This window comes from Molossus molossus, unplaced genomic scaffold (genome assembly GCF_014108415.1).
Source record: "Molossus molossus isolate mMolMol1 unplaced genomic scaffold, mMolMol1.p scaffold_m16_p_1, whole genome shotgun sequence".
Classification (NCBI taxonomy): Eukaryota; Metazoa; Chordata; class Mammalia; order Chiroptera; family Molossidae; genus Molossus; species Molossus molossus.
In genome coordinates, this window is record NW_023425344.1 from 205,056,136 (window position 1) to 205,071,136 (window position 15,001).

The window sequence follows — 15,001 nt, forward strand, 5'->3', positions numbered from 1 at the left end:
CCCTGGCCGATTTGGCTCGGCTGTTAGAGCGTCGGCCTGCGGTCCAAAGAGATCCGGGTTCGGTTTCCGCTAAGGCATGTACCTCAGTTGCAGCTTGTCCCCAGCCCTGGTTGGGTCATGCAGGAGGCAGCCACTAGATGAGTTCCTTTCACATCGTTGTTTCTCTCTCTCTTTTCCCTACTCTATCTGAACAAAAAATGGGAAAATGTCCTCAGGTGAGGATCCAAAAAAAAAAATGTTTGGAAACCTCATTTTTCATGGTTACATAATATTTCTTTGCATAAAGGTACCATAGTTTAAATAACTATTTTCTATTTGGCGCTAGATTTTAAGAATATAATTTAATCTGGTCCACTGTCTTCTTTCTCATTTATACTATAATGTACAAAACATAGAAGAACTGGATGTTTTTTGAACAATAATAATTCTAATCTACCTTCATGTAAAATATGATATTCAAAGGACAAATTGTGTTTTATAGCTTGTTTATGGAAATCCTCAAGTACTGTACAGATTGTGATGAAATACAGTTTAAGGAAGATGGCTCTTGGGCACCTATGAGATCAAAAAAGGAAGTACAAGAAGTTTCTTCTTCTTACAATGGAGTTGATGGTGAGTGTTGGTTTTCCAAAAGGGTGGGACAGTTTTCCTATTGTTAAAATGCTCAAGTTTTATAAAAACATTCAGCACGTTATGGATCACTCAATAACATTTATTAAATTATTGATTAAATGTTTATAAGTAGTAAAGCTCCTTTTAAACTCACTTTTGCCAGCTTTTAAATTTTTGTGGTATAAGATTTCAAAGTAACAATCTAATAAGTCTTTGTAAAGTCATGCTTTTAAAATGGTATCCTTTTGGGACGAGGTGGCCGAGTGATTAGGGCGATGGACTGCTAAAATGGTATGCTTTTAAATTTTTAACAGATTGGTATAGATTCATGAACATTCTTTTATTTACGTTTTCCCCCTTTGGTTTTTAGTATGTTTTTACTGGAGAGAGGCTATGACTTTTTTTTTGTACGTGCCCCTAGCGGGAACTGAACCTGGGACTCTGGTCTGCAGGCCAATGCTCCAACCGCTGAATCAAACCGACCACGCCTTTTTTTTTTTTCCTAAATTTTATTTACTTATTTATTTATGTTCCACCCCACGCCCCCGTCCCCCCATTTGGCTATGACTTTTTAAAATGTTATCATAGCATTTCTTAAGTATATCAGGTGCTGTACAGGTAAATATATGTAATATATAGGCTTTACCCTCAAACTGCTTTTATTCTGAAGTCGACATAATTTTGATTGTACTGATTCAGAATTATTTTTCAAAAAATAAAATACAGCCAATACTAAATAGCAGGGTTTTTTTGTTTTGTTTAATCTTTATTGTTGAAAGTATTACAGATGTCTCTCCTTTTTCCCCCAATTGACATTAAGCTTAGGGAAACAGAACCACTGTTGGTTTTCTTACTCTCTGACCCTAGAAATATTGTAAGTCTAAACAATAACTGATAAATTAACCCATAAACAAACCGAGGGGAAAAAAGAGAGGTATCATAGGTCTTTTTTGCCTTGTGTTTTGATCATTCCCACATAGGATGCTTGAGCTCCACACTGGAGCATCAGGTGACTTCTCACCACCAGTCCTCAAATAAAAATAAGAAAGTTGAGGTGATTGACCTAACCATAGACAGTTCATCTGATGAAGAGGAGGAAGAGCCATCTGCCAAGAGGACTTGTCCTTCCCTATCTCCTACATCACCACTAAATAATAAAGGGTGAGTGCTGAGACCTTTAAAAAGGGTCATCATGAAAGTTTATTTTGCAAATAGGATTAAAATATCTTCCAAGTAAAATGATTATGCATGATTATAAAACTTACCTTAGCAATCGAAGAATAAGTTGAATTTTTCCTAAATGTATGATATTCTTGAGGGTTTCATATAATGCATTAAGGGGGTCACTTAGATATAGAATTCATCATACCAAAAGATGGTTTTAGTATAGTGGTTCTCAAACTTTGGTGTACATCAGAATCACCCAGAGGGCTTATTGAAACACACATTGCTTCCCTACTCACCCCATGTCTGATTTAGGAATAAGTATGAGGACATTTATATAAGTTCCCAAGTCAGCCTAATGCTCATAGGATTTAGGATATTTATTCAATCTGGAAAGTATATGCTGTAAAATTAACTCTAAGTAGAGTGTTTCAAGTAGAAAGCAGAGGAAAGTAAAATAAATACTTACAACCTGCCTCAGAATGTAAGGCTGGTAGTGAAAGAAGTCTTAAGATTTAAGTTGCAGTACAATTAATGCTTTTTCTATTTTGCAGACTCCTTTCTCATTAGTCTCATATCAATAATAATATGCCTTGATTGGTTATGCTTAAGTTCAGTTCATTAAACACTGTTATCTTTTTTTTTCTTTTCCTTATTGATTTTAGAGAGAGAGGAAAGGAGAGGGAGAGAGAGATAGAAACAATGATGAGAGAGAACATCAGTTCGCCGACTCCTGCATGCCTCCAACTGGGGATTGGGCCCACAGTCTGGGCATGTGCCCTGACCGGGAATCAAACTGGCAACCTCCTATTGCACAGGTCATTACTCAACCGCTGAGCCACACTGGCTGGGCAACACTGTTATCTATTTTGTGTAAGACATTCCATGCTGAATAAACATGGGTGATAATAAAATGAGTATGTACAGTCTTAACCTTGAAGGGTTTAACATTTTGTAGAAATGATAAAACAAGTAGGTAACTAGTTGTACTCTTATACTGTTAGTCTCATGAGACACATTGGGGATTCTCAGCAAAAAGACTTAATGCTTTGCTGAAGCACAATAGTAGCTCACTAAAGGTTAGAAATAGATGTGCCCCTTTTTAGGTATGTATCAGGAGAATCACATGTCTTATTGTAACCGAATAGGAGCTATTTAAAAAATCTTCCAACAAATGGTAGTGCCTGAAGTGAAAGGAAGGAAAGTCCACAGAAGGCATTGTTACAGATTTCAGGGTTCAAGAAAGTAAGTTAAAACCAGACCAAGAGCACTCCTCGCCCTCTTACAGAAAAAAAGAAAGGAGAAAAAAAAAAAAAAAAACAGACTAAGAGCAGGCATTTCTGTGCTTGGAGTCAAATTATTTTCAAATTTGGTATTATTTGATGAGCTAAAACTGTCTTCTATTTGAATATATTTGTAGTTACTTAAAAGATTAAGTTTCAGCAGTAAAACCATAATTGTCATAAATGTAGCTTTTCACTTCTTAAATAACTTAAGACTATTTCAGGAATCTTTGTAATATAATCAAACATAATAGATGGTATTTTCACTCTAGAGTACCTTATCTCAGCATACAGACAGAAATAAAGACATTAAAAGCAGTATCATTATTCGTAACAAAATAAATATTTAAACACTCTATTTTTAAATATGTTTTTATTGATTTTTAGAGAGAGAGAAAGGGAGAGGGAGAGAGAGATAGGAACATTGGTGAGAGAAATATTTATCAGCTGCCTCCTGCACACCCTACTGGGGATCAAGCCAAAACCCAGGCATGTGCCCGGACCAGGTATCAGAGCAGCAACCTCTTAGTGCATGGAATAACATTCAACCAACTGAGCCACACCAGCTGGGCTACACATTAATTCTACGATAAATCCTACTTTACAGACATTTTTACCCCTGACTATATGTAAACTATATAATAATTTTACTGTCTAAATATACATTTTTTTCCTTAAAGGAAACTTTTGAGTGCTTACAAATCTAATATTTCTTCTTTTTTAAACCAGTCACTTTTTTGTTTTAATCCTCACACGGGGACATTTTTGCATGTGTCTTCAGATAGAGTGGGAAGGGGAGAGAGAGAGAAACCTCAACATGAAAGAGACACGTCACGTGGTTGCCACCCACACAACCCCAACCAGGGCTGTGGACAAACTGCAACCAAGGTACATGCCCTTAGCGGGAACCGAACCCGGGTCTCTCTGGTCCGCAGTCCGATGCTCTTAACCGCTGAGCCAAATCAGCCAGGGCAGAAATCTAATGTTTCTTCTTTGGATATTTACTTTGCTATTTCTCCAAAACTTTATTATATTTGGAAAATTACATTCGATGCATTAACTACTTCTTGAGTGTCCCAGTGTAGTCCTGAACCCAGACGTAGTATTTGCAAATGCCAGATCTTTCTCTATTTTCAGATAAAACAAGCGACCTAAAAGTTTATGGCATTCTGAGAAGAATAATGCTATATTCAATCCTAGTAGCCATTTTATAATAATGACTAGCCAATAAATAGAAACCTAAAGGCAGCATATTGCATATGTTCTTGTGTCTTGAAGAGGAGGAAATGCATTTCAGAATGTTATCACAAAATTGAAAGAAAAGGAGCTAGGTGGGAATTAGAAAGAGTAAAAACATCAGTAAATGTAAAAGTCTTCAGTGTTTAGTATTCATCCAGTAATTTTCTTTGCTGTTTGGTATACCAAGATATTTTCAAAGACTAGCATTTCAGCTGCCTTCTTCTCTCTTGTAATCCCTTAGGCGTTATCAGAGGAGACTGCTAATGGAAAATGGTACTTTTTATAGATGTAAGAGGTTTAATTGTTTCCATTAGATGAAACATTTTTATGAAGTAGATGAGAGTGTATTTTATGCTTTGTATCCCATTCATAAAATATGATCGATGGTCATAACTAGATTTCCATTTCTGGAGATCCAACCTTAGCATCTTTTAAAATATTCTGTACCGTTGAAATTGCATCTCCAAACCCATGTACTTTACATGAAGTTTTTTTTTGTTTTTTTTGTTTGTTTGTTTGTTTGTTTTTTATCCTCACCCAAGGACATTTTTCCATTTTTTTGTACAGACAGAGTGGGAGGGAGAGAGAGGAAGAGAGAGAGAGAAACATCGACGTGAAAGGGACACATCGAGTGGCTGCCACCCACACGACCAACCAGGGCCGGGGACAAACTGCAACCAAGGTACATGCCCTTAGCGGGAACCGAACCTGGGTCTCTCCGGACCGCAGGCGGGCGCTCTAACCGCTGAGCCAAACCGGCCAGGGCTACATGAAGTTTTAAAAGCAAAAGATAGTCTCTTTATGTCATCTTTTTTCTTTATTTTTTATAATTTATATACATACCTATTAGCCTCCTGGTTGGGATACCATATCATCCTTGTGCTTGCACTCAGGACTATTAGAATTCTTTCTTTTTCCTTTCAAAATCATTTCAGTTCTTTTTTCTCTTTTTCCTGTCTTTTTATCTCCTTTTTGCTTTTTGCCTAATTTTTGGTAAAGAAAAAGTTATTTGACCACTCAGCTAACATAAACATTTCACTCTATTCCAGAATCCCACTTACTTTTTTTCTTTTCTTTTTCCAGTTGTACCATTCTTTCTTTAAAAACTCTCAATGGTTGAGCATCAACCCATGCACCAAGAGGTCACTGGTTCTATCCCTGGTCAGGGCACATGCCCAGGTTGTGGGCCAAATCTCCAGTGCGGGGCATGCAGGAGGCGGCCAATCAATGTTCTCTCTCATCAATGTTTCCATCTCTCTCCTTTTCCCTTCCCCTCTCTCTAAAAAAAATTAATAAAGAATTTAAAACAACAACAAAAAAACTCTTCACTCCTATTCATTTTGGAGCTTCTCTTCTTCTTGTCTTGCTGCCTTTATTCATTGAGCAGACTTTTTATGCAAATAGTGTGCTGGTGACTGTGCCAGGCATTGGATATACAAAACTAAACAGTACCTAATTTTTGTTCTCATAAAGCTTACAAGTCTTGGGGCCAGCAGTTAACTTCACTGTTCAGATTGCTACATCCCCCAGTCTCATCTAGATGAGACTTGCAAGGACTTATGTATGCATTTTACTAGCCAACACTCCAGTGCTTATTTTTAAACGTTTTTAGAATCTCATCTGTTATACATACACCTCACTCATATCCCATTAAAGTAGCTCAGCCATGCCTTCCCCCTGCATTCTGAAAGTGTAGATAATGATGATCCTAAGAGAGCATATGATTTAGGAATGTTAGATACCATTGCCTCTGTGCGTTTCTCCCCATAGCCTCTGCAAAGTGCTATTAAATATACAGATTAGCCTTAGCTGGTTTGGGTCATTGGTTAGAGCATTAGCCCATGAACTAAAGGGTCTCAGGTTCAATTCTGGTAAAGGGTATGTACCTGCATTTCAGGTCTAATCCCTGGCCCCAGTCAAGGTCATGCAGGAGGCAACCAATCGATGTGTGTCACATCAATATCCACCCCTCTCTCCCCCAACGCTCCCTCCCTTCCACTCTTTCTAAAAAGCAATGGAAAAATATCCTCGGGTGAAGATTAACAAAAATAATAATAATAATAATAATGAATATACAGATTATTTCCTAATAAAGTCAGCCCTTTGTATCTGCAGGTTTTACATCCACAGTCTACAGTTGGTTGAATTCATGGATGCAGAGCCCACAGCCAACTAAACGAACATCCATAGATTTTGGTATCCGTGCGGTTCCTGCAATCAATCCCTTGGGGATACCAAGGAACAACCATAATTATAATAGTCTAAATTATATATTCCTTTTCTTTTGATTTTATTTCTAGCACAAAAGTTGGGACTCCTGAGATGCAACCCCTTTGTTTGTTAAACTTAAAAGTTGAAATGGCTCATGAAAATTATGCAAATCTTTTCTTCTTCTAGCATATTAAGTCTTCCACATCAAGCATCTCCAGTGTCCCGAACCCCAAGTCTCCCTGCTGTAGACACAAGCTACATTAACACATCCCTCATCCAAGACTACAGGCATCCTTTCCACATGACACCCATGCCTTATGATTTACAAGGTGAGCCGCCAATTCTTCTCTATTATCATATAGCATCAAGCATGCTTTTGATTTATGTATTCTTCTTCTGGGTCAGTCTGAGGAAGAATTGAAAAATTGGGTAAACAGGGGCTTGGACCTATGGAACTGGTCATAAATAAATACAAATCTAGTTCCTTGTATTTGCATCAGTAGTGTTCTAATACAGATTGTTAGGTTTTGTGACCTTCACAGTAGTCTACAAGTTGTTTTTGGATGACCTCTTACATGCTGATTTGAATTTTGATATTTATGAAATTATTTTTTGTTTCCTGAATTCAGTTATGATGCAGCAGGCATTGTGGGTAACTGTTATTTTAGATCATGCAGAACTGAGCCATTGGAAGATTTTAGTAATCTGTATATCAGCCATATAATCTAAGAACACTTTTCTGTTTTATTACAAAAGGACATACAGGCTCATTGTAGAACATTTACTATAAAAATGCAAAGTGGAAGTTTCCCTCCACACCTCTCCAGCAAAAAAACTCAGGCCATTAGCAAGGATTCTTGGGAGCTGAGATAGTGGAGTGGATTCTTAGTGACTGTAATGAAAACCCTAATTCAGCTCTGTCCAGTAGAACTTTCTGCAATGAGGGAAATGTAATTTACTGGCCAATACAGTAGCTACTAGCCACATGGTTATTGAGCATTTGGAATGTGGCTAGTGTGACCGAAGAACTGTTTTATGTTTTATTTCATATTAGTAAATTTAAATAGCCGTATTATGTTATTAGTTGCTACTCTGCTGGACATTACAGCCCTGTTTTTCATTTAGCCCACTGCAGGTCTTCATGTTATAGTCTATTCTAGTGTGGTCAGTAGGTGGATCCCCAAAGTATTGTATTGCTGTCATATTTTTATCTGTCTTTGCTTGCACTTTCCCTCAAGTTTAGATATCATAACAAGGCATTTTATTTACATTGGTTTACTTGCCCTTCATTGCATTACACACTGGGCAATAGGGACAAGAATTCAAATTGGAAGGGACAGGCCTGTGATGACTCCCTGACAGCCAGGGATCAGAGCTGATCCTCTGTAATAGCCACCACCCCAGCAGTCGGACACCCCCTCAGATCTCTTCCCCCCACAGTGGAGACTCTGAGTCAGAATCTGGTACAAATAGTGACAAGTGAGAAATTTGAGAAAGAGAAAGAAAACCTGGGTTACAACTTGCTTAACTTCTTTCAACTGCAAACTTTATCATTCACAAAAGTGAGGGCAGCAGTAATTACATACCTCATAAGGTGTTTGTCAGGAGTAAATTAGAGTAGATGGAAAAGTCACTGAAGAGTCAGTGAAAGCATTTGGTGAAAAGTGCTGTGTCAGGTCAGTGCTCCATCTAACAGGGCAGCAAATGGCCCACGTCCCACAAATGGAGTCACAAGGAGGGTAAATCATTGCTGAAGCTTGGACTTCAGGCTTAGTAATGTAGAGAAGGGAGGGATGGTAAAACATTCAGCTCAACTCTTCAAGTTTAAATGCAGTTCTAAATGAATTAGAATTAGCATTTAAGATTTGTATTTATTTTTAAAGTATTGGGGCATTTCGGAGATGTTTTTGTTTTTCAAAATTGAAATAATTTTTTTTCTCCCACAGGATTAGATTTCTTTCCTTTCTTATCAGGAGACAATCAGGTATGTAATATGAAAAAAAAAAAATGTGTTATTTTAATAATTAAAAGTATAATATGTAGCCAAGAGAAAGAAAATAAATGTCCTTAGAAAATTCAGAGTAGTCATACCCATTACTGTATTGTTAAGGTTTTTCTAATTTAAATTTTTTTAATCCTCATCCAAGGATATTTTTTTATTTATCATCAGATAGAGTGGGAGGGAGGGAGAGAGAGAGAGAAACATCAGTGTGAGAGGGACACATTGACTGGCTGCCTCCTGCACAACCCAACAAGGGCCAGGGATGAACTGCAACCAAGGTACGTGCCCCGATCAGAACTGAACCCGAGACTCATCAGTCTGCGGGCAGACGCTCTAACCACTGAGCAAAACCAGTGAGGGCTGTATTGTTAAGGTTTTTAAGAATTTAAATAAAAATCCCTTTGTCAGCTGTGCCTGAATATATAGTAAGAACAATATCTGTTTGTTGATTTCCAGAATTGTTTTAGCCCTGGCTGTTTTGGCTCAGCGTTAGAGCGTTGACCCACAGCTCAGAGAGTCCCGGGTTCGGTTCCCGCTAAGGGCACATACCTCAGTTGCAGTTTGTCCCCGGTCCTGGTTGGGGTCATGTGGGTGGCAGTCACTCAATGTGTCTCTCTCACATGGATGTTTCTCTCTCTCACTTCCTCCCTCTTTTCCTCCCGCTCTATCTGAAGATAAATGCAAAAATGTCCTCGGGTGAGGATAAAAAAAACAAACCAGAATTGTTTTAGAAAGAAACAGGGCAGTGAATCATATTGACTGATTTTTTTTTTTAATCCTCACCTGAGGATATGTTTATTGATTTTTAGAGGGAGAAGGGGGTGAGAGAGAAACATGGATTGGTTGCCTCTCATACACACTCCAACCAGGGATTGAACCCTCAACCTTTTGGTATATGAGGTGATGCTCCAGCCAAACTGAACCATCCAGCCAGGGCTTGACTGATGAATTTGTGGCGAAATATCTCCATAAGAGAAAGAGGGTAGACTGTCTTCTTTTCTGCTACTTCTGAGCATGTGCCAGTTTGGAAATAAAATTTTGAAAATCACTCGCAATTCAAATTAAAACAAAAATACAATTTTTAAAAAATCAGGGTCAGTGATGTGATCATTTTTCATAAGGCCATTTGATTTTGCAAAATGTTTTATAAAATATTTCAAAAACACCAGATCCTCATATTTTAAAATTAGGGCTTTGTTCTGCTCAGAAGAGAGCTCATGTATTTATAAGTGTAATTAACATTTGTTTTGTCTTTTTTCCCTCCCTAGCATTATAACACCTCCCTCCTTGCTGCAGCAGCAGCAGCAGTTTCGGATGATCAAGACCTCTTACACTCATCTAGATTTTTTCCATATACCTCCTCACAGATGTTTCTCGATCAGTTAAGTGCAGGAGGCAGTACTTCTCTGCCAACCACCAATGGAAGCAGTAGTGGCAGTAACAGCAGCCTCGTGTCCTCCAACAGCCTAAGGGAGAGCCATAGCCACACCGTCACCAACAGGAGCAGCACGGACACGGCGTCCATCTTTAGCATCATACCAGACATTATTTCATTGGACTGATTTTCTTGCCTCTGCTGCTCTCATCCTCACCCCAGATTAAATGAACTTGGCGGAAAGAAGAGAACTTTGTGCTACGTTTTACCTTATTGTTTAGAAAAGTACACAAGTGTGGGTTTTTTTTTCCTTTTTTTAGGGAAAAAAAATTAAAAGAAATGTACAGAGAACAAAACTATATTTTCAGTTTTACTTTTGTATATAAATCTAAGACTGCCTGTCTGATAAAACACTTGTAAAAAAAAAAAAGAAAAAAGAAAAAAAAAGGAAAGAAAAAAAGAAAAGAAAAAAATACAAGCACCCATAAGCCACCTTCAGTTCAATTTTTCTGGATTCTGAAGATTTTTTCATCATTTGTCCTATGGTTTTAGTTTTATTTTACTTCAATGGCATTATTTTATTTGCAATAACAGAAAAGGAATTGCATGTATGATGTTTTAAATTGTGGGCTTTTCTTTGTTGTGGGGAGGGGGCCGAGGGGATCGTTTTAATTTCCATTTTCTAAAAATGACAGACTTGGATTCTGTTTGTGTGTGTGCATCTTTTATCCAGCCTTAAGTTATAAATCTCATCTGTCCCACTGCATTCCCTGTGTATTTTCAGGACATATCTCGTGGGTATGTGTGTTCAGTGTGTGTATGTCTGTATTTTTCTGTCATTACTGTTCCTTCTCCCAAGTTTGCATTCAGTTGATAAATCAGTTGCCTGCTTCTTTCAAAGTGCTTTGAAGGTCTTGAACTCACGTAGGAGCATCTTTATTGACTGCCCCAATTGCATGTTCTTCATCACAGATTCTCCCTTATTTGCTAGATACCCCTGAGAATATGTTTTTAGAGATTGGAGTAAAGCTGTCTGGGTAAGGAGTAGGCTTAGCAGACCTGTGAATAATACACTTTAGTCTAGTTCTTTATTCTAAATTTGGATTGCCAGTATTATGTACTTAAACCAAGTCTGTGAACACCTGCTTTTTTAGCCACAGCGCAACAAGTCTTCATGTAAGCTCTTCATACCAAAGTAGGGTGTAAAAATAGCTTAAAAAGCCCTGTTGGGTGTCTTGTGCAGCTGACAGAGGTAAGGTTACATCACCTCGAAAAAAGAGAAGAAAGGCAAATATCCTAAAAGTATATTCTCTTCAGAAAATACAATGTACCACACATGTCAGTCTGTAGAAATCTGCTATCTGATCAACAGCTAAAAATTCAAAATGGGCTTGATTCTTAGTCATGCTACTCTGGTTCTGAGTGTACTTATTTTCTTAGCTATCTTGTTTGATTTTTTCATCTTTTAAAAGACAAACATGACATAGGAAAGTCAGCTGTTTTTGTTTTAGAATTCATGGATCAGTCTGATCTATTCTTACTAATAATAGAACATGTAAATATATTGAAAACTGTTTTGAGGAGATAGTGAGGGTTGAAGGGAAGGAAAATTGGTTCTACTTGTGTTCTGAAATCCTCATTGAAGAAGGTGTTACATTTTCCAGGTAATAACCGAAGGCATGGGAAATATTTTTAGCCGGTTGAGATGTGTAGCAGGTTGAACAGAAAAGATAAAGAAGGGGCATAATGATTACCAGTTTTCCAGACTGGGTTTTTATATCACAACTGTTAATGTTCTCAGAGTTGATGAAGGACCACCTTTATGTATAAAATTGTCACTTTAAACCTTGCAGTGGTAACAAAACAACCTACTATTATCCAGGTAGACTTCAAGATGGCTGTATGTTTGTATGATAAAATTATGGTTCACGTGACTATGTGGCATCTAAAAATAACATGTTTCTTACAGCATCTCTCTGCCACTAAATTGTTGACTTGAATTTTGAAAAAAAGTTGGTGTTGATATGTATATGTGTGTGTGTATATATGTATTTATAGACAAGTGTGTGCGAGTGACAAATACAGTCTTCCCCAACGCATGTGTATTCCACACATACATGGCTGAGGTAGTCACTACACAATTTGCAATAAAAAAAGATTTATTGTTGGTTAAAACAGGAAATAGTTCAGTTTTAAAATAAATCTGGTGTTATGGTGAGTAAATACTTTAAGAACTCTCATTGCCATATTAACTTAGGCTTATATCTAATAGTATAATTTGCGTCTAAATTCTGATTGGGATAGAAATTACTTAAAATATGGGGAATTGCTTTTTATTTCACATTGCAGTAGGAAACAGTTTTATTAACTACCTAAGATGAAATGAATAGTTTTCTTTATTTCTGTTTTTGTTGTTTTGTTTTTTCTGTTGGTGTTAGTGGTCTCAAAATTCTGATCAATAACTTTGTGTGTGATGCTGAATTACAAACTCTTTGAATGATCGAGTTGAAAACCCGTCCCTCGACTTTCTTCAGCCCATTTTGGAGAGGGTTAATTTTTCCTTAGTGTCCTGCGTTTTACCAACCCACGGGAAGAATGGGTGATAGGGAAAAGTAAATGTCTGTCTAGGTCATGGCTTTGGTCATGTGTCCACAGGAGAAACTCACCATTCATTTGTATCTTTATTTAATCATTCTATTCTAAAGAATTTATTTCCTTCATTTGTTGACTTTTCAAAATGTTGGCATTAGTAGTAGCTAGTACTCTGTTGGTCTCATGACCAATAATTATTAGACTTTCATGATCTGTAGTAATTATCTTTTAAGTTTTTTTAAAGCATAGTCATTTCATCTCTTTATTCCTTAGCCCACCCTCACTCCCCACCTATGACAACACTGACATGCTGTTTGTAGACAAACAGCGTTTCTCAGAATCTTTAGGTAAGTTGTCACCATCCCCTTTGCCTTGGTCTTTCATAATAGTGTGCATATGTTTGTGTTTCTTACAGTACTGTATGTGTGTGTGTCACACATATTTGGTAAAATCGCTGTTTGACTAGCAGGGTTGAAGTGGCTTTTAGTTATTTTGTGGGCATTATTGGACACATTTTTTAAAGCAATCTGACCTTTAACCATGCCACACTTAGTTGACTAATTTATTTTGAACATTAAACTTTTTCTACTATCTTAATTTAGACTATCACAATTCTTATCATTATCAACTTAGGAAAGAGTCACTTAAGCTTCTGAAAAATGTGATGATATCTTGGCAGATTTTCCTGAGTCAAAAGTCTAAAACTGAATGAAAACATATCCCAATTTTAATTTCTAATTGTTGAAGGAACATTGTTTTTAATACATATAACACTTTAAGATCTTCAGGACTTTAGAGCACATTTGAAGTTATTTTAGTAAGAATTTTGTTTTATTAATACGTGTTGAATTTTTTTTTTTTAAACCCACAAAGCTTAGATTTCAGAAAGGGAGGGAGAATAGCTGGTGGTCCCAGAGTGTGCTGCTGTTAATTGTTTAATTAACAAAGGGGAAAATGTATATAAACAGATATAAAAGTTATCATAAATTCCATTAAAAAAAAATCTGTGATTCATTGCCTTAAGACTTTCTCTCTTAGAATTTCCATACCGCATGCCAAACCAGTAAAATGGCTTTTAAAAATGTATAGTAGACCAATGTCAGTTTGTATAAAAGTACCAAGTGAAGATATTTATTACATGCATTGGAAAAAAAATTGTTTACCTATTGAATGTTACCTGTTTATGTAGAGCTCTTTAGATGTAATAAAAGAAAAGCCTTCAGTTAAATTTGTCTTCTGTAAAATACACTGCTGGGTACAAGGGGCCAAGCTCCGAGAGAAAGGCATACGCTTTGTGTTTTCAAAGCGCCTTTCATCCAGAGATTTCAAAGCATAACAAGTAATTCTTTTGCAAGATGCTTTGAGGTAAGTAATGAATGTACAGTCATCACTCCCCTTTACAGTCATCACTCCCCTTTCTTACTGAAATATGGCTAGTTTTGTAATGAACCACAGCATCTGTTTAATAATTTGCAATTTCAGAGCTAAGAGCACTGTTGCCTTTTTTTTTTTTTTTTCTGTAGACAACACTAGGTGCTAGGTAAACCAACTGGAATTTCAGGAATGAGCATAAAACCTGGCCATGGGGTCGTATAAAAGTCTCTTTTGGGACAGAGGTTAAGATCAGTCACGTCATAGAATTTTAGAATCCTAGGCACTGAATGCTCTTAATTGGGGACACCGAGACAGAAGAGAAGAGCCCCAGGTTCTAGTGACCATTCCACACCACTTGTTTTGGCAAGCTATACTTCAGATTCCTGTTAGGCACATCTGATTAATATAGGTTTCTTTAAAATCATAGTTGGGCCCCGGCCAGGCAGCTCGGTTGAAGCGTCATTCTGTGCATCAAAAGGTTGTGGGTTTGATTCCTGGTCAGGGCACATAACCTACATTGAGGGTTCCGTCCCTGGTTGGAGTGCATACGGGATTGATGTTTCTCTCTAAACAATAAAAAATCTTTGGGTGAGGGTTTAAAAAAACTATACTGGGACCATTCCATGATAAAGACAAAAAGGCTTTAAGGGAAAGTATTATATCCCAGAACTTCCTTGCCCTGTCCCTTCTAAATCATAGGAATCTACTGTCTAATGCATGGTGGTTGTGCAGCATTTGCTTCCTAATGTCTGTGTGAGTTAAGAGATGTGGGCGAGGCCCCCTGAGCCTTGCCTGGAAGTGAAATAAAGCAGTTCTCTATGGGGTGCCAACATCTAACCAGCCCTCAAGGGGATTAATGGATGAAGGTGATGAAGTTCCAGCCCCATGTTCCTCATTTGATCTGGCCAATTCTAGGGTCCTGGGAACAGTCCTACCAAGTCTTTCCATTTTTATGTTAAGGAAGGCTACCAAATCGTTCAACCTCATAGCCCACAGCCTAATTCTGCCCTGCACAGTGCAAATCTACGCTTCCCAGCTAGCTGATCACAGCTTCACCTACTTGGTGGTTGGGGCCATGTATTGCCTGCCCTCCACAAAACCCTTCTCTGCAGCTCCTAGGAATTTCTAGCGGTTATGCTGTTGAGAAAA

The 15,001-nt window shown here is 37.5% G+C and overlaps 1 protein-coding gene across 13 annotated transcripts in view; it reads left to right on the top strand.

Moving 5' to 3' along the window:
• Positions 1 to 10,304, top strand: part of PIAS1 (protein inhibitor of activated STAT 1) — a 149,082-nt gene extending 138,778 nt beyond the window's left edge. For 11 of the 13 annotated variants that reach the window (XM_036245422.1, XM_036245487.1, XM_036245455.1 and 8 more), the window contains exons 10-14: positions 482 to 612; positions 1,593 to 1,773; positions 6,696 to 6,838; positions 8,456 to 8,493; positions 9,780 to 10,237. In XM_036245422.1, coding sequence (XP_036101315.1) covers positions 482 to 612; positions 1,593 to 1,773; positions 6,696 to 6,838; positions 8,456 to 8,493; positions 9,780 to 10,073 — 787 coding nt within the window. In that variant the 3' untranslated portion in view covers positions 10,074 to 10,237. Of the gene's footprint in view, positions 1 to 481; positions 613 to 1,592; positions 1,774 to 6,695; positions 6,839 to 8,455; positions 8,494 to 9,779 lie in introns of all 13 variants that reach the window. The other 2 variants (XM_036245440.1, XM_036245448.1) reach the window with 2 other exon arrangements.
• The last annotated feature ends 4,697 nt before the right edge of the window (positions 10,305 to 15,001 follow it).